Below are 20,132 nucleotides of genomic sequence, written 5' to 3' on the forward strand. Positions count from 1 at the left end.
TATTGTTTTCTTTGGGTTTGGTGGTTTGGGTTGTGGTTTTGGGTTTTGGTTTTTTTTTCAGTCAGAGGGTGAACTGGATCAGCTTGTTGTTGCAAAAATAGTATTGTCTTTGTTATGTTCAATCAGATTAACAAGCTGATCCAATTTACCCAGTGCAACTGGCAGTGCAGTCCCTCAGTCAGGCTCAAGGGAGAGGTTGGGAGCACCCAAGCAGGTGCCCCTTTCACAGCAGCCTGCAGCTGGACTGGATTAAGGTGTTACTGAACAGAGACACACTGGTGTTTTCTGGCTATGTTATAGTTCCCCAGAAATGGTGTGGGTGTGGCAATTGCAAAAATATTTTATTGTAGATAATGTTCCAATAGAAATATGAGCTATAATAATTTTTTTTTTTTACAGTATCGTAAATTTGTTGTGAGGAGGACTCTGTAATCACTACACTTTGCCTTCATTTCCACCCCATATTATACATTGAGTCAGTGAGATTTCTTGCCTATATGTACCCTGGGTTTATGCTACTTACAGCTTTAAATAATGAAGTGTTAACAGATCTCCTATGATGCTTTCATCTACCTTTTACAGAAAGTTATTTGTAACCTATAGTTTTTGGTAACACTTCAGAGGAAATAATATGAAATGTTTGGGGCCCGCTGTTTTGTTAGGTGCGGGCCATTTAAGCATGAAGGCTGGGGGACTACTGTGATAATGTTCTGGGGCTGGGCAGCTGATTAGGTATGAACACTACTTACTGACAGCAGCGATCACCACTGCAGGTGGTGTTTTCTGAAAAGAAAACTGCTGCTTTCAAGGATTTTGTAACAGCATTTTCTAAATGGTTAGCTGATGAGTGATCTTTAAAAGATATTTTGTAGCCTGTAGCATCTGAGAAGGGAAGAGATCAATACTTTATGCACTGTAGATCAAGAATGATAACAATAACCTTTAATAATTTGAGAAGGATTTGATTTTGTGTTTTTCTGTTTTTCCCCCACCCCCTGCTCCAATCTGACTTGCTGGTCTGGCATTTTTGTTTCCGCAGGGGAAAGCTATGTATGTGGTTCCATAGAACCTTTCAAGAAACTGGAGTACACGAAGAATGTAAACCCAAACTGGTCAGTGAATGTTAAGACAACTTCTACTTCTCGTTCAGTACCATCTCTCGCCACTGCTAAAGGAGGTACTCCAGATGCAAAAGAGAATAAGGATTTCATTAGGCCTAAACTAGTCACTATCATCAGAAGTGGAGTGAAACCACGGAAAGCAGTCCGAATTCTGCTCAACAAGAAGACAGCGCATTCATTTGAACAAGTTCTTACTGATATAACTGATGCCATCAAGCTGGATTCAGGGGTGGTTAAACGCTTATACACACTAGATGGAAAACAGGTAAGAATTTTCATGATCAACATTCTCAGCATAAAGAAAATAAAATTTTCCAAGAGGAAAAAAATAGTACATTAGTAAAAAATTACTTTTCTCTACAACATAGAACCAGGCCTTCCACTGTTTCTGGTGTACTTGAGCAGTTCAGGAACACATCATGAAGCAACACTTGGCCTCAGTGACGGTTTTGCCATTTATGATAAATAATGTCTCTAAATCTGTCAGTCAGAAGTGTGTTGTGGTTTTGGCTCTGCATGTCTGAAACAGGATGAAGGATGTAATTTTAAAGAAACTGATTCTGTTAACTTGTTTCAGCTTTTTCTTGCAGCAGTTTTACAAGTCATTGTACTTGCTTTTCCATAAACCGTAAGAACAAACAGTGAGGACACATTCCACCATTATAAGTGCAGGCCTGCTGTCCAGAGTGACCAAATGATGAGTCTTGCTGCAGCTAGAATGAACTATGAAGAAGGTACAACCTTAGAAAATGAGTGAGCTTTTTCCCTTTTGCAGGAAAACAGGTAGGGTTATGTGTGGTGACCACATTTATTGAGGAGTCTCTTGTAGGTTACGTGTTATTTGTGCTATGAAATATACCTTCAAGCAGTGTCTCTTTTTTGCTGACTTATTAAATTGTGGTAGTGAGATTTTGAGAGGCTTCTTATTGAACTTGGGGATAGAGGGGCAAGAAAAAATATTACAGAGGAATCCTACTTCTTTTTTGTCTTTCACTTTATTTGTAATTTATCTACGGACATGTATTAATTATAGCAAAACTGGAGAAGCTCTTAACCTAGTGAAGGGCAAGACTAATTTCAGCATGACCTGAATTGATTTAGAACAATGGTGACTCTAGAGAAATAAGGCAGATGCTTGCATTTACAAATGTAATTTATTAAACTGAAGAAATGATAGAAGTATAAAATGTGGGTAGGAAGATGAGCAAACAGTCTTCCTGCAAAGCTAGAAGCTGCTAAAGACCAAGATATTTCTGCTGTAATATAGCTGTGTTTTACAGATTCTAGGCTCAATGATTCACAGATACAGAGCTAACAGCATAGCTATCGGGAGATGCTGCAAAATATGCTTGGTACAGGTAAATATTCAGTCACCTAGATCCCATGGTGATACTAACATGTCTGCAGTTACTGGGGTTAATATGCAAGCGTAGCTCTGGAAAGAGCTACAGCAATACCCTCTGATCTCAGAGAGGGCTGATTGATGGACATGCCGCTTATTCAGAGCACTGGTTCAAATCAGGGCCAAGTATGGCTTGATCAGAAGTCCCTTCCATCTGCGCTTTTGTATCAGTAACCTTTGACACCAGTTAAACACAGTAGTTCAGTTCTGGATGGCTGCATACATGCCTGGAATGATCCTATTACTGTGACTTCCTTGGGAACTTTGACCTGGAGCAAAAATGTAGATGTGAAGTTCTTTTTGCCTGCAACAAAGCTAAAGTGTGTGTCTAGGGAAACTCTCAACTCCTGTCCTCCTTACCTTGCCTCATGTTCCAGGGAGCACTAAGGCTAGTAAATTTGAGGAAGGAGTTGGGATTTTAAAGCTGCAGAGATCAGTGGTGGTCTCTGCTGTGACCTTGATAGAAGATCTTGAGTGACTGTTCCAGTTCCTGGAAACCCTGTCAATAAAAGGGATGCATATCTGTTTTGTATTGTGTATGTAAATAAACCTGTGGTTTAGCTATCAGGAAGTGCAGCCTGGAAGGATGTCGATGTGGCCTGTTGTCTCCCGAATTATGTGCTCACTTGTATTTTTTTCTTTTTTTTTTTTTTTTTTTAATATTCCAAACTTCCCTTTAATGGTTGTGCTTAAAATGAAAAAATACCTTTACACCTGTTCTGGAGCTTTAATTGCTGGAAGTAAATAGTACTATCCTACTCCTGGGTGGAAAGGGAAGACCAGGTTTTCCTGGCCCTGATGTCATCAAAGTGCAGCTGAATCCTATGTTAAGTCATGGGATTTGAGATGAGCTTAAATCAGTAGCGTGCTGGGATATTTGTTACCTACCTCATAGCCTGAAACCCTTGTGTCTAAAGGCTCTCCCAGGAGACTGGTGTCTCCACATGTATTCACTCCTTCCCGTTCTGGCTGTTCACTTGAAATTACGTAGCTGGCTGCCTAACCCTATTGGTAAAGGCAGGGTTTGGGGGAAGGTGCGTTTGTCCTGCTAGCCTAAGGGAGACTTTGCTCACTGCACGTACAAAGCAGCTTTGCTGGCAGAAAGGGAAATGAATGATCCCACGCTCAGCAGGAGCAGCCTGTTGCTCACCCCTGTGTGGGGAAGCCATTGATTTCCTGTGCTGCTAGGCAATTGCTGCTCCATTTTTCTCTGCCAAAAGCCTGATCTCCCAGATGGTGTTGGGGGCATGATGATGGATTTCTTTATTGCTAAACTCAAGCTGTGAATGATTACTGGGAGGAAATCCATAGTAAATCCAAAATTTTTCCAGTAGCGTTTATAGTTGGGAATTTCTACTGTGACTCTTGTCGGAGCTTGGAAGGTTCTGGAAAAGCCAGTGTTCAGTGGTTAAATCTAACAAATCTGTGATTAAATCTTTCATCGCTAATTTGAAAAGCAATAAAATCTTAAAGCTCTGAGCCAAGAAAAGTAATTTACTGTAAGGATGAGAGAATAAAGCTTTCCTAGGATTATTCTTTGGGAATGTAACCTGGAGAAAGGCTATTCTATACAGTCATCTCTTGTGAGTTATTTTATGAGGCCAGCACTGGAATTGCCCATCCATGGCAAAAATTGACATGAGTCCCATATATTCTTAGTGCGGATGGGCAGTGAGGTTTGTATACCGTTGTTGGGTACTAGCATTAGATGCCTCAGGCTAATCAAAAGAGTAGTAAGAGTCAGAGTCTTAACTGGGCATCCGAGTCAGGTAGTTGTCCCATACTGACACTACGCTTGGAGGAACTGAGGTTAAATGCTCTCCCTCCAACAGCCTGGTTAGTTCTGATGTTTTGATTTGTATCTCTGAAAGACATTAATAAATACTGTGCTCAGTTAAAAGGAATTTAAATGGTGGCCCATAAAATTTGATGACAATGTAAAGAGCCTGTCTTGATGAGACAGGTAGTGCTTGGGCACTCAGTACCTGAGGAAGGTTACTATTTCCAGTACCGAGTAGGTGTTTACTTTGGATTTCATGCATTTAGTTTAGTTTTGTTAAAATGTATTTCTCCTTGTTACAAACAGGGTGACTAGTGGCTTGTTTGCATCTCCTTATAACCCACGTCAGAATCTGTATTTTGACTTCAATGTTTCTGAAACTGTAGAATATAATTTAATTTGCGCAAAAAGGGGCACAACATATAACTGTAACTGATTGTACACAACTGATTGTGTAGCACATCAGTGCCCTACATTTAGCATCCTCCTGCAGTTCAATTCTTAATGATTCCTAAAAGCAGGGTGGGTTTCCTACTGTGTCTAGAATAGTATATGTGTATTTTTATGGGTATACTTATTTTTTCTACTGGTACAAGGAACTGATGCTGTTTGTACTCTGGAGGAAGAGATAGAATCACTTCCCTGTAAGATACTGATGGATTTGAAGAAGACGGTGGGACTCTCAAAAGTGTTTAACAGTCTTACAAGCTCAGGCCAAAATTCAAACCTATCCAGGGGGAGGTCTTGAAGTGTTCTCCCTGCCAACTTTGCTGCATAAGGAAAATAAAATTAGAATGAGTAAGTTTAATGGCTGCCTGTAGGAATTCAGATCATGAGGGCATGCACTTACTGTGAGTATTACTCTTCTTTTTTTTTTTTTTTTTTTAGATTAAAAAGGTTGTTTAAGTGCTTGAAGAGACATTGTTAGTATTGACCATTAATATTCTCAGGTACTTGTGCAGAGAAAGAACATTTTCTCATAGCTAAAATGTGTATGTGTCTTGCTTTACGGTAGCTGCACCATTTCGGTTTGGTTTTTAACCTTCCCCTAACAGAAGGTGTCAGTTTTAGTTTGATGTGCATTAAAATATGGTTTTATAAAAGGCAGTGTGCGGACACACAATGCGGACATCAAGGGTACAAGCTGCCCGTGGAGATAGAGCCTGGTTGCTGTTTTGCAAGCTCAGTTCTCTGGTTTCTGTGTACTAATGCACTTCTAGAACAACACCAAAGACTAAAATGGGAGAATGCTAATGAAGGTCACATGTAACAGAAAAGTCACGAAACAGTGCAATTTTTAGAAGTGTTATGGTGTGTGTATTTGTACAAGGTATTTACAATTTGCATGCTTAGACAAAGACTAAAGTCTGGACAAAAGTGCTTTATCACCTTGTAAGTCCTCCATTTGCTTTTGGAAGAACAAACATCTGGTTTATAACGAGACATACTTGTTTGAACAGGTGGTTTGTTTAGCTTAACTAGATGCAATCATGCAAATTATTTTTCAGTTTATGCATTATACTGTGGATTTGACTCCAGACAGCTAAGTGGTCAGTGGCAGAGATACCAGAATAAAAGTCACTATCTGATTTTTTTTTATATGTTTTTTCAAATCAAATCACCTTTACAAATAGGAAATACAGCTACTGTTACTTAAAGACATACCTTATGGAAGTGTGTGTGAGAGGCGTAGGGTGGAATGGGAGCGAGTCCCTCAATAGCCTTGCTTTAAACCATTAAAATTGTGGCTGCAAGGAAAGGGAACATAACAGTGCTGGAAAGCTTGAAGCTTCTTCATTGAGTGTAATATGTTTTTGTCTTTTATTGGAACCCCACTCAAAAGGGATATTTTATGATGCAAACCAACTCCCTTTCCTGTGGACTCCTGTCTATGAAGGCACCGAATATCTTAGTTTTTAAGAAAGAATACTGCTGTTTTAAGCAAGTACTCTCTCAAGAAAAAGAAAGCAACTGTTTGCACCTACACCTAGACTGACCATGTGCTTTTTTATTGTTTTGTTCTTAACAAGTGGAAAACATTTGGTAATAATGTCTGTATTCTACAGTAAATTCTTGGGCAAATCTACCCTTTTGTAGGATGCATTAAAGATCTCAAATGTCTGTCTCTACACCTGGATTGTCCTTGGTACAGAAAAACGTACATAAAGCAAGGTAGGTGTCATTCACAAAAAGATGTTCTCTACTTAGCATTTGTGTAGCGTATGTTAAACAACAATTGAGACAAAATGAATGTTAAACAAAATAAAATTTATGTGCAGCAAGTGACTCGTTTGGTGTGTGCTCTGTAATTTTGATTCACATCGGCATTTGTAATCAGTTCCATTCTTAATATAGAAAGCGCATTTAATTTTGAGGGTGTCTGGTTTTGCATGTTCTTTGTATTTGTTCCTCAGTTGTAGTTACAATCCACTTGAGATGCACGCAACTTAAAATTGTTCCTAGTTTGAAATATGTGGACAATAAGTGCTGTTTTATTTTCTGTATGACCTCTCTCGAGTGCAGTAACTTCTCTCTTTTGTTGAAGGCTTTGGAGTTCCCTGCCAGCCACAGGCACACAGGGGTGGTGTTGATTGAGCAGAGAACCATGGTGAATTATCTGTGAGATGTAGCTGTGCAGATACTAATAGGGAGCAAACACCAAGTAAGGTGGCTTCTGCAGATCATGGAAGCATTTTAACAGGGAAGCAACAGCTAGAGAAACTTGTGCTTGTGTTTTTGAGGTGGTGCTTTAATATTGCAATACCACCTGGGGACCTGAAACCCAGTGTGCTTACACTGTACAAGCTGTTCCTTCCTAAAGGGCTTCTAATGTGAATGCTAGATGGCCGTACCCCTCAGAAAATACCTGTGCTGCCTAACTTTAGATGTGAAGCTAAGGGCCCTGTCTGGGAGATGCTGACAGACCACCATGTTACGTAGCTGTGAGAGACACTCTCCAAGAACAGAGAGCATGTCTCCAGCTTTTAATGCACCTCGCTCCCTTCTTCCTGCCTGCAGTATATTTAATCAAGAAACTTTTTTCTTTCTCTGGAAGATGCATCATTTCTGGCTTTGGTGTTTTGAAACTGATTTTGGGGAAGGACTTAAAAGATGAGTTTTTTTTTTTCTCAATACTCGGGAAGAGGCCCCTTGTTGAACACATGATAGACTGAAAAACAACAACAAAAAAATCAGTGACTGAAAATTGCTTATCTCAGCAGGTGGTGATGGGTTCTGGGCGTATTGGAAGATTCTTACGATTCCTATTGAGAGAAGTGGACTTCCATTACAAATTAGGCTACACTTTAATAAGAAAAGCATCAAAATCTGGTTCAAAATCATTCAAATACATGCTAGGGTAGACAGTTTGCTGGCAGTTGGTATTACCTTGGTATTAGAGGAGAGCTATGATAGGTCCCTGAACCCTTGTGACTCTGCGTAGGTTGTTTTGATGTCACATTATGACATTGACTAACAATTTTGTTACTCAAGTAAAGTCTTCTGTAAAGGAGTGAACAGAAGCCCATTCCTAATTGAAAGCAGTGTGTTCATTCATTTGTCTAGAGTCTGTTCCTATTAAGCTGAGACTGACAACTGTGTTGCTCTGTCTCTAAAAGCGCTCCCTCACAATAGGGGTTTCCAGGGTTGCTAACTGGCATCCCGTAGGAACTGTAGACTGACTTTGAAAATTAAGAAGAGAAGATGCCATCTTTCGTGACCTTTAGTTTGGCTTTCATGCTGTGCAAAGGAAAAGCTGTTATTAATTCACTAAGACTGAAAACTTGCATATCTATTTCAGTATGCTTTAAATATCACATAAGTTGATCTTACTGTCTTATAAGGATATCCAGCTATTCATCAGGGAGCTTATGCACAGTCAGAGGCTTTTTTTTAAGGAAGAATAATTTCCAACTCCTCAAAGGTGGAGTATCATATTGTCTAAGTGTGAGGAAAGGTGCCGCAGTGGGAAAGAGATGGTGTGGTCCTTAAGAACTATCAGTTACTAGAATAAGTGTCCTTTTCCTCTACACCTGGACATCGCTTCATTGCTTTAAATGTACAATAGAACTGAGAAGAGGTTCTCATCCAGTTAAGTTCTGATTTGTGTATTGCTGACTAGTCGGGGGGGAGAGGAAAAGCAAATGGAACATCCCTGACTGTATGGTCTTGGTGGTGGTGGTTTTGGGTGTGGGTTTTTTGCTTATTTGTTTGGTGAATGAGGACTTGGAAAAGTGCTTGCAGATTTCTCTGACGATGCTGGATGACTGTTTTGTGGAGACAGGTGTGAGATTTCCACTGCTCAGTAACACGCAGTCCTCAGAACCGGATAGATTCTCTTTCAACAGCTGAAATCTTTTTGTGATGCTTTCAAACAGTAGTCATCCAAAACTTTTCCTGTTCTGCTCCCCCGTCCTGTTAAGATACTGTATTTCATGACTTTCACTGAATGAGCTGAGCTCAATGGTCTGAAGATTTTACAGTGTGTATTGTCAAACTGTCATGTTCACTGGGACAGTTTTATTTTTACTCTCTGAAGCTGTTATTGTTAGTAATATTTTTTTTTCATTGGCATAAGTAAATGAGGTGTGTATTTCCTTTTTCTGAAGCAGTATGATGTAGTAAGGCTGTAACATGAATCTTGGATTTGCTGAGTTGTTTCTGTTCCTTCTAAAACTAGTTGTTACAAGAGTATTAAGAATTTCCAGTCATTTAGCAGAATTCTAAGCATCATCAAAAGAAAAAAACCCATTTTCTTCTCATATTTTTTTTTGTAGCATAGGTGTTTTTTCCTAAGAAATTAAATTATACTATTCATAGGAAAAATTCTTAGTACTGTATGCGGCTTATTAGAATTTAAATATTTGCTTTTTAATGTAAGCATTTTAGTATAATTCTATTCTTGTATTGCTGGGCCTTGAATTTTTGCACAAACACTTGGAAAATCTTGGCAGTCTCTCTTTTGAAAAAGTTGAGTTAATAAACTAAAGGCTGATAACTAATCAAACTCAAGTTTGAACAGTGACCTGAAACTTAGTATGTCCTTAATTACTTACTTCTTTCCACTTAGATTTCTCTTCAACACCTTTTTGCCAAGCTGTTGTGCAGAAGAAAATTCTTCTGTGAATGATGAATACTGAGAGGGCAAACTACATAAATATTCTGTCACTAGCCTTGTTTTTCTGTGAGACCTAATCCTTTCATTTTTCTCTATTTGTTTATAGGAACCAAGATCTTTAAAACACCACAAAACATAATTGATACTGGCAGAATAGTCCTAAAATTACTGATGGTGGAGGAAATGGTAGTGACAGCTGAATTTTGTACCTTGTTTTTCTAATTAAATTTTTATGAATCCAGATTCTTTTCTGAAACTGCAGTCAACCGTGAAGCATCCTAACTTACTTTCAGTACTTTCCAGCTTCTTAAGCCATGTGCTTTGCTGTCTCTTCCAGTGAGCAGCAAGAAACACAAGTGTCTCTGGATATTCTACCTATTTGGTCTGGAATTGCCTCTCATGGTTATTTTTCTGTAGAAAGTGAGTCCAGGGCATACTTCTCACGTGCTCATCAAGTTAATCAAGATGAATCCAGGTCTCTACCTCTAGGATTGTTTCTTAAATGAACCCTGCCATGTATAGAAGTTGGAGATGCAATTCTGTTTCCTTTCTCTGTGTGTCGGGATTTCTGCTGTGAATTTCAGAAGTGGGACTGAGACTTAGAGGATGTTCAGGGCCAACAATATTAAGTACTATTGAATTAGTGATGTACAATGTATTCTTCATCTTTCCCCCTCCATTCCTCTTTACGCTTGAAACTGATTTGTTCAATCTTGTAGGAAGTATTGACTTAATCTCTCTTCTGAATCTATGTCCCTGCTACTGTGTGCCAGTTCATGGGGGCAGAATGTCCAGACTCAATCAGATTTAGGAACTAATACAATTACCAGTAGGTTAAAATATTTCCATTGTACTGAATGAAGACAGTAGTGCTCTGAAAACAGTTTAGATTTTTGTAAGTAAATCAAACTCATTTGAGACTGTTTTCCTGATGTCACTGGTTAGTGGTATGTCACAAGGTGTATATCACATATAATTTGTTCTTAAATTTTATTAAGTACTTTCCGTTATGTTTTACCGCCAAAAAAACTTTTTAAGTAGGTCAGACCACCTGCTACAAGGAGGTCTTTTTGCTTGAGAAGGCTGCTGAGGAGGGACAAGCTTCTTCCATAGGGCTGAATTCTTGAAGTCATAGACAGAAGAGCAAAGAAGTCTTCAGGGACTTGAGGCATGCAGGACAGGGTATGGTACTTTACACATAGATAAAAATGAGCACACATGGATGTGAAATTGTCAGAGATAAGTGAGTTTAAGTTTAGAAAGCAGGACAGAAGACTGTAGTATGCTCCCACTGGAACAAGCAAAGCATTATAGGGTTTTGAATTCAGAGTTGGATGTTACCGAAAATAAAACTCATGTTAAGTAGTTAAGGCTGATTACCTCTCCCAAATCAGTTGTTCTGGTGGATTTGGTTTTCCATTAAATGTTGGATCTCAAACTTCTTTTAAATAAAACTCCTCTGAGCTTTAACAGCTTAAAGCTGTAAGACACATTTACTCATTGAGTGAATGGAGAGTGAAATCTCAGTTTGAACTGCTTTTAATTATCTTTTTGGCTTGGTTTAAGCAATGATTTTCTCAAAGCTGCCAGACAGTAGGGGAAGATTGAGGGCATCCTGTGGAATAGCCAGGGTAGAGTGCCTTTGATTAAAAGTTAGGGAACACAGACATTGCCTGAAATGCACATGCTGACTTTTTAAATAGAAGAATGTTTGCTGTTTAAAATACCTTCACCTGCCTTCCCTTGCAGCCAGGTTATGTGTCTGTTTTGCATTAATTTGAATTGCAAACTGCAGCTGCTGCTGTATAGTATGCATCCAAAAGCTACCTTTGACGCTTTCTTTATCCTAGTTGTCCCTGAAATATTCTGCTGTCTCATGTTCCGTTTCTTGATTTCTTATCTGCCTCTGAATCATTTGTCTGTTTCTGAAGGCTTTCTAGGAGACTCCTTCATTTTCTTTGAATTTTTAACTCCTCATTTCCACACTTGTTGTGTATTTCAGTTGTATCTCCTTTTTTGATTTCTAGTCACAACCCCTGTTTGTTTAAAATCCAGGAAATTCTGACACATGGCACTTTCTGTGGATTTTGTTCTGTGTGTGAAATGATCTCCTGAGCATCGCATCTAGATTCTATAGTCCAGCAATTTTTTTGTTCTGTTTGTACGTCTTGTATTCTGATAATGAAGATTTCTTTAACCTTCTGCTGTTTCTCCATGTGTGAAATTTGTGTTTGCATCTTACACCCACGCAAAATCTGAGTTAAAGCTAATGCAATATATGGAGTGTTTAAGTGGCATACTTACATGGTCCTTGGAGAGGAAATAACTTTGAGAAGGAGGTGAGTATAACATGCATGTGTTGTGGGAAATGATCCTGGCACATTAGACACTGATAAGGAGAAATGCTGTGTTAGCATGAGAATAAACTCATCTGTCTTGGCACTTAAGAATAAAATATTTAAAAATACAGAAGCTCATGATCATGAAAAAGTCCATATGTGACATTGTTGATTCTGATACAGAGTGGTCTATTTTCTGTGCACTTCTTACTGTAACTACATGAGCATGAATAGGGTCAGTGCCCCTGTGTGGGTATGATGGTGGTAGCAGAGTTTACACCTAAGCAGTTGGATTTAGGGTGAGAGCACCTGGAGTACAAAAAGGCACTCTATTTCCTGTTGTCTGAGTAGTCCATATTGTTATCTGAAATGCTGTTGTACTACATTTGCTACTTAAAAATACCTCCTGTGCTCCAGCATGTTAAGTTTTCTATATATTTGTGAAAAAGAAGGAGGCTTATAGGCTTTATGGAAAAAAATTGATATTTGGACGTTTCAGTTTCTAAACCAGAACACATCTGTTCTGGGGCAGATTGAGGAGCATTGTGAATACTCTGGAGGAATCTGTTTAAATAGAATGTGATCTTGATGAATTGGGAACGCGGACTGCAATAAGTGTAAAATTTAATAAGGCAAATATGAAGCAGTTAATGTAGGAAAGAATAATCAAATGGCCTATCAGAAATAGAGGAACAGAAACCAGATGATAGTGCAGTAAGCAGGATATGTGAAGGTTTTTAACGCAAGAAGTGTTGAACATTTCATTGCTATGAGATGGTAGAAGAATGTATGTATGTGGGAGAACTTATTTTTATATCCCATTCTCCCACATACATACATACGAAGTGTTTAGTGGTTGTGCAGTGGATTAGGATTTTTGTGAAGGCAGCTGTTGACATCTGCTTTTTTCATCAGGGTTAGGCAAACTAAAATTTCTGTACCTTATGTAAAGACAGTTGGACTAATACTGGCATTGATTGCTCTCAGTATGGTGAGCAATGGTTGAGAGAGACATAGTATCTACAGGGATGAAATAGGAAGAACAGGGCTATTCTGACTGTCTGAGAACCAGGAACATTGATACTTGAACTTTTTACTTTTTTGGTTAAATTTAGCAAGAAATAAACTTGAGATGAACATTCAGTATCCACAGTGTGGACATGCCAAGCAACTAGGTAAAGTCTCTCTGGGGCTCCATTTCTATAGCACAGGATTGAAAGGAAAGAAAACCTTCTGTAGTCATGTATAAGTATTCCAGTAGTTAATAAAATGTCTGACATTTTCAGTTAAAGTATTTGTCAAAATGAATACATCTACCCAATAACTTTTGTTTTTGATAAAAAGCTATTCAGTTGAATGGGTTTTTTTTAATCAGACAATTTCATTAAGACATGAGGAAGAAATAATGCCGTGAAGCTAAAATTAATTTTTAAACATTCACTAAATTTTCAATGTGGGACTGAAGGAGCAAATGGGTAAAGGTGTATAGGAGTCATCACAGATGAATTGTATTTGTAGGAAGAACACCTTCCTGAAAAATGCTTTCAACCAAAATTATACTGCAGCTTTATTTAAATCTTGTTTAAGAAGCAGTATTTTAATGTGGGGTCTTGGTATATAGCCTGTTGTATTTTATACTTTTGTTGTTTGTGGGGGGAGGGAGATGATGAGAATGAAAGGATGAGACTTTCCTTTCTCTGGCAAATCTTCAATGACACTGTAGGAGGAGTAGCTTTTAAATGTGGCATCCCTGTAAAAAATGAACCCTTCTATCTGCAGATGGAGGAGGGTTGTCCTAGAAAAGAGAATTAAGCTTTGGTTTCTCTTGTGCTGAGTCCAAGTGAATGCCAGTTATCCTTCACAGCATACCGTAGGAACTGCTCTCCTAAATGTTACAGAAGGACGGGGAGAGGAGCAACTGAATGTCACATTGTATCTCTGTAGGAAGAGGAAAGCTTTAGCAGTGCTGCTTCTCTTATAGGTAAATAATCAGAAAGATCACTGAAATAAGAGGCGGGTGCTCTGAAAAATGACCTATGTTGTAACTATACTGATTGAAGCTCTTCACCACTGCCTGCAGTTCCTCCCCTGGGTAGGGGAGGTTGTCCCTTGCCTTTAGTTTCAAACTGTGGCATCTTGTCCTGCTGCAGTATTGGAGCAGGAATGTTATGATGTTACGCAGTCATCAAGTTTACTGCTTCTTTTTTTTTTTTCTTTTTTTTTTTTTTAAAGCAGCCTGTCACGACTTAACATCATTCTGAAATGCTGAAATGACAGGCAGCCTTACAGCTCCAAATTTTCTCCCCCAAAAGAACCTAGGTAGAGTGTGTGGGAAGTTTTTGTATCCCAAATCAATGGTAGTCTGTCTGTACAGCGAGTGTTTTGTTTCTTTGGGAGCAAAGCCTCACTAAAAGCATGTACCAACTTTCCTTAGCTTTTATTCTGTATTATTTTAGATTACTCCCTGGAAATAAGTCTTCAAACTTGGTACAAAAAGAACTCCAAGCAGGTTAGAAAAGGTGACAAGTCATTTTCAGCTTGTCAAGTAGAGCCAGAACAGTTTTCTGAGGTGTAGTGGGTGTGTGCTGCATTAGAAGGAACAAAGACACTACTTCTGCCTGCAGTCCTAATCAAGGTTAGGTAGAAAATGCTGGATAACAGTTAAACGGGAGGCTTATGCAAAATAAGGCTGAGACATTTTGCCTTTAGTAAGGTGTACATAATTCCTTTTTAAATTAGTACTGAATCTCAGTCACTTAAAAGTAGACATGTAGAGAAGGAGAGGCTGATTATTTAGCAGTGGACATGAAGATGAGCATGAGACCAGATAATCTGCCCTCCATGAGGGGAGATACAGACACAAGTTGAGGAGACAGTGTAAAATTGTCATGGATGATGCTAGTAGACTGGAACAGTGACACTAAACACAGCACAGAATGAACAGCAAGGAGAGAGGAGTCTGTAGAAAGCAGCACAGAGCTACTGAAGAGATGCAAAAAGATTACTTGCCCCTTTTACACAGGAGCCTGTGTTATGTGTAAGTCAGGAAAAAGAACGGATTTACAATCCTGTTCAACTCTTACAGGAGCCCTGGAAGTAGAAGGGTTTTAGTAGGCGCTGCAGAGGGAGAAGCAGCTGTCTCCTTGCAAATCCCAAATAATGCATCCCAAAGAAGGAAGAGAGGACCCTATCTAGACCCTAGAAAGGCAGGTGCTCCTCCATTTCCAAAAATGTAACAAGTAATTTAGAGTCTTCTTCCGTCTACATACGCTGTGATGTATCCAAGTATTTATGATAGATCTTTAGCAAGTGTGAAAAAATTTTAATTGCAGACGTATCTCAAGAGTTAATTTGGTGAAGCTATCACTGAAGCGAAGGGCTTTTCGAATAAAAATTTTAGCAGACAAAAGACTTAGTAGCCTTAGTAGCCTAACCTTGTTTTGTCTTGTTAGTGAAACCATAATTTGGGTTTTTCTTCCCTTTAGGCAGCTCTTTTCTGTGCGACTTGTGTAACCTTCATGTTATCAAACTTCTGTTCTCAGAAAAGATTTAAGTGCTGTGAATAATACCATTCTGATTCAACTGGCTAATGCTGACAAATTTCAAGTATGGTGACACATCCTGCAATAGAATAATAAACTAAATTAACCTGTGTTTTTTGGTACCGCTCTCATTCATAAAATTTCATACCACGTGAAAACTCTCTTCAGACATCTTATCTCATTCACTTGCTTCTAAATTGTTGTATGGAAGAGAAGCAAGACCATCAGCTACTTACCAAAATTGCAAAACACTGGGCAAACTGTACTCTTCCTAGTTTTCTCCCTTCCTGTAGGGAAGATGGTGTGTAGGAAAGGGCAGGGAGGCAAAGGGGAGGTTGGTTTGGGTTTTTTTTTTTTTCCTTCCCCCAGTAAATGTAAAGTTATTTCCTCAACGAGGATACAGTCAGTCTACATCGGGGGGGGGGGGGGGGGAGGGGAATCATCTCTCTATTTCTTTTATTACCCTGCTTAATTCAGGTTTCATTTTTTTCATAGATGCCTGCATAAATCTCTGCTACTCAGTAATTTGCCCATCTGGGAAGGGCAGGTTGGAGCTCTTTTGTGTGCTTATGTACACATGCACCTGCAATCCAGTGCTCACTTCGCTTCTCTCGAGAACAAATAATGAGTTAGAATTTTTTCTGCTTTTTGTTTGTTTGTTTCTTCCAGTTGGTGTTGTCTGTGAACAAAAACTGTGCTATCCCAGTTATTTTTTCAGGTGGATTTTTGCCCCCCATATTCTCCCTGCCCCATGTTACTATGGCTCGGATTTCCCTCAGCTTTGTGAGGTTTGGTTCTGCTGGGAACTAGTACTGAAGGAAAGCCTATCTGGACTAGTCCTTAACTATGGCAGCTGGCTTTGTAAGGAGATAGCTTTCATATATGGGATAGCGTATACAGCTGTCTTTGGAGAGGAAAACATTTCTAGAAAGTTTGGGGTAGATGGAGCACTGATTTTGCTCCATTACATATAAATGCAAACAGTCTACCACTTGCTTCAAAATATTTGTTAAAATCTTTTCAGGCTGTGGAAAAAATTGTCACCAACAGAGTCATTATTTTAATGCTGCTGCTGATCTTTAGAGCTACTGAAGTGTGTTGCTTTCATATAAAAATGTGAAAGTCCTTACTTTCAGAGTTACTGGGGAAATCTTTGTTATTGCTTATGTTTCAGAATGACGAAGGATCCTTAATCCAATGGATGTTTTAGGATGAGGAACGAAGGAACTGTTAAAATAAGCAGTAAACTGCGTATTCTTGATTTAACACGTATCACAGCAGCTGCTTTGTTCCAATAGGCTAATAGTTGGGTGACAAGTGGGAGTTTCAGTCTTTTCTGTGGGTAAGCTGAATTCATATAGGCAGTGAAGAATGGGTTTGTCACTCACCATTTTGAAAATGTCTTCAAAGTATAATGCTGTCAGATATCCAGGTGGAGTTTTATTGACTGACTTCCTGAGATCAAGGGAAGTTCAAGAAGACTTATGACCAGACCATGTCTTCAGCAGAAGAGAATTAGGACTGCCTAGTGCAGAGCGTATCTTCACCTGTCTCTTCGAAGAGCAGAGAATGTACAATGTATTTCAGTGAAATGACTTAACAGCTCACATGCTAATAAAAACTTCTTACGCTTTGGGACACAGTCTATAAAGAGAGAAGGATGTACACTACCCACCTTTTTTGGCTGTTTGCTAAGGTGACAGTGACTCTAACACTTCTAAGGCATCTGGATAGCCAAATAGTTGAAGTATAAAACCACTTCTGAGATAGCTGGATAGGTTCCTTATGTTTCTGTTGAGTGAATTTGGTTTGCACTTGTAGATCTGCTGTTTGGTGTCCAGTTAAAAGGACTCAAATTCCTCATGTCTTGTTTTATATTCCTGGGTTTCTCTAAGGCTAACTCAAAAGTTACTGTAGTTCTGTTAAGAGCACCATAGTAGACAGAACTTCACAGACGATATTTGGTATACCAACCCTTCAAGCTGTAGAGGTTAAATTTTAACCAGAGAAGCTGTATGCAGTAGTATTTGTCAGGTTGTTAGGCTGTTTGTGTGTAATGTAATACACTGGAGAGACTTCTTGCAGGCATCGTATAGCTCAGAAATTATTTCACTATTGCATAAAAATTAATGGAATCTGTGCAGAATTTGTTAGTTGAACACCTTACCTGCTATGTAAACAAACAAAGGGAACTGGGGGAATTGTTCAGTTGGGATGCATACTTTTTATTATTCACAGTAACCAGTTGATGTGCAGCATTTCTCCAGAGCAGCTGCTTTCCTTTAGCTCCACTGGGTTTTACATACCTGACAACCTTTGTGATAATCACCACTGAGACTACTGGTTTTCACAGTTCATTGAATAGCTGAGGATGAGTACAGGTGTTTGACTGATTACGTTGAGTTGCAGAAAGCATCAAGAGCATGCATTTTCTCTTAAACTTGCTAATGTGTTCAGTTCCAGTCCGGTTTCCCATGCAAATAAAGAGTATGGACTATTAATTTTGGTCCTTGCCTAACACATTTTGGACCTATTGGTCTGCTTAACTCAAACTTGAAAAAGCAATAGCAATTTTGAAGCAGTTCCAATGACTTTATGGAATTCTATGGCTGAGTAAAACAGGCTCAGGTTGATGCCCTCGGTGCTGCAAGCGGACTTTTCTCCTTGTGGAAGTGAGGCAGCCAGGACTCTTCTCACTGATGCCGCGTTTGGCAGAAGCCAGCTGGTCACATAGCACAGAAGCACTGACCAGCCAGTCAGTAAACAAACAGGTATTGCCTAACTCCATGGAGGTGTCATGGTGAATTGCAGAGCACTGAGGAGGAGGAGAATCAAGCCTGTGTCCGTCGGTGGGAACCTGCCATCAGTGAGTCTGTCTCTGTGAGCAAATGTACTCAGGCTCTCTTCAGCTCTCTTTCTCTTGAGTATATCATGCTGAGGAGTCAAGCTGCCTGGCTGGGCAGCTGAACCTACCAGCTTCCTCTTTGAAGAGAGGATTTTTTTTTTTTTTGTATTGGTTTCCTTTCCTGGGAAATGCAGCATGTGGTGGTGTTTTTTCTCCCTCCTTGTTCACTGGTAAAAATGTATGCCTTGAGTGTGCTCTCCACACATGCACATACACAAAATGTAAATGTGGTTAAAATGCATTCAGGAGATGATTATCTCTGGCATCTCTCTTATTGCTAAAGAAGATAAAACATTTTCTACTAATAAATATTTATTAATGAATAAGAAACGTGAATATACAGTCCTTAACTCAAGTGTTAAGTATGGTGTACACGATTGTTCTGCCTTTTCACTCTGTGAACACATGCTTAATCCAGCTGTTCTGTGCCTCTTCCCCTCAGCCCTCCCCTTCCCTGAAGGAGAAAACACTGGCTTGAATGGGACGCGTTGCTCTTCAAATGCAGTACAAATCTTCAGGTATATTTGCCAACTTGAACCAAAGGGAGAAAGGGGCTACTGGCTGCTGATGCAGTGAAACATGAGCTCTCTGTAAACCCAATTTTACAGAAATAATGAAAATTACAACTAGTAATTTAGTACTTTTTTTTTTTTTTTTTTTTTTTAAAACGATGGGAATGCTGTAGGAAGTAATACAGAATATACCCAACCTATTTAGGGTTGCCTTTACAGTTGCTTTGTTTCAGAGTTTTTATAAATTAGTCTTTCCCGTTTCTGTGGCAACTCAGTTGTCTGCATCGGTTGCCAAGGAACAGCTTCTGCCGCACAAAGGACAGGGACACTGCTACAGAGTGATTTCATTCTTGTCGCTAATAGGCAGTGGAAGTGAAAGCTTGATATTTGATAGAGTATGGCCTCCATATTGACTGTTAGCAGGAACTTTTTTTTTTTTTAAAGTGTAATTGAGGTGTTGGTTTTTCTTTTTAATTCAGCCATCACAAACCTCCCGTTACATGCAGTTACAGGGCTCCTGTGGAAAGGTGTAATAGTTGCATAGACGTAATGCACTGGAAAATGCATGTTTTCAGGACAGCTTAACCAACCATACAATAAATTGTGTTATAGTCTGGTTAAAAAAAAAAAGAATTGTTTTTACAATGTAAGATAAGGAAGTCCTAATTCTGTGATTTGCAGAGAGCAATTAGATGTTGCTGTTCTACATACGCCAGCAAAGATAGGATTAAAAGTGAGCACTATTAGGATCACTGTTGGACACATGGCTCCCTCAGCTCTCTGGAACCCTAAAAGTATTTTCTCATTTGACCTCCAATAAAACTACAATCTGGATTCCCATCTGATCTTTCTTTTAAGAAGTACAAACTGACATCTGTCATCAGTTCGTCAGTTTTCTAAAATGAATGCAGATAGAGGGAGCATATTGTGAGTCATGATTCCGTGTTAGTGTAAAATTTTATTTTTGAGGCTGCCTTGCAGCCGTCAGTTGACGGCTGTGAATTTCTGAGTGCATGGTCTCAAAGTAGCTAAGGAATTAATGTGGAATTTGTTACAAAATAATATACATATTTTCAAAGGAGAGTATTAATTTGCTTTTTAGTTTTGTAAGCGGTAATCAGAATAAAATATTGTACATCACACATAGACATACTAATAAATCCAGTTCTGTGAGAGTGAAAGAGAGAGAATTGGACTCTTCCTCAGAGGCTGTTGTAGATGCAGAAATAGGGTCTTTTGATCTTAGTATAGAATCTGTAGTTCAGATTTAGTCTGCTTCCTCTCATTGATTCTCTAATGAAGTGCCATTACTATACAGTGTTACTTGAGTGCTACTCGTCAGTGTTTTTTGAGTCAGTATTTGGAATAGCTGCAAGGAGGGTGAAGTGACTATTGGGTAAAACAGAGTAGTTTAT

The 20,132-nt window shown here is 39.0% G+C and overlaps 1 protein-coding gene across 7 annotated transcripts in view; it reads left to right on the top strand.

The window, feature by feature from the left end:
- DCLK1 (doublecortin like kinase 1) overlaps nt 1-20,132 on the top strand; it is a 253,897-nt gene that overhangs the window by 9,811 nt on the left and 223,954 nt on the right. For all 7 annotated transcript variants that reach the window (XM_075709376.1, XM_075709381.1, XM_075709387.1 and 4 more), the window contains exon 2: nt 1,040-1,386. In XM_075709376.1, the coding sequence (XP_075565491.1) occupies nt 1,040-1,386 (347 nt within the window). The remainder of the gene's footprint in view (nt 1-1,039; nt 1,387-20,132) is intronic.

The sequence above is a fragment of the Pelecanus crispus genome, chromosome 1 (genome assembly GCF_030463565.1).
Source record: "Pelecanus crispus isolate bPelCri1 chromosome 1, bPelCri1.pri, whole genome shotgun sequence".
Taxonomy (NCBI): Eukaryota; Metazoa; Chordata; class Aves; order Pelecaniformes; family Pelecanidae; genus Pelecanus; species Pelecanus crispus.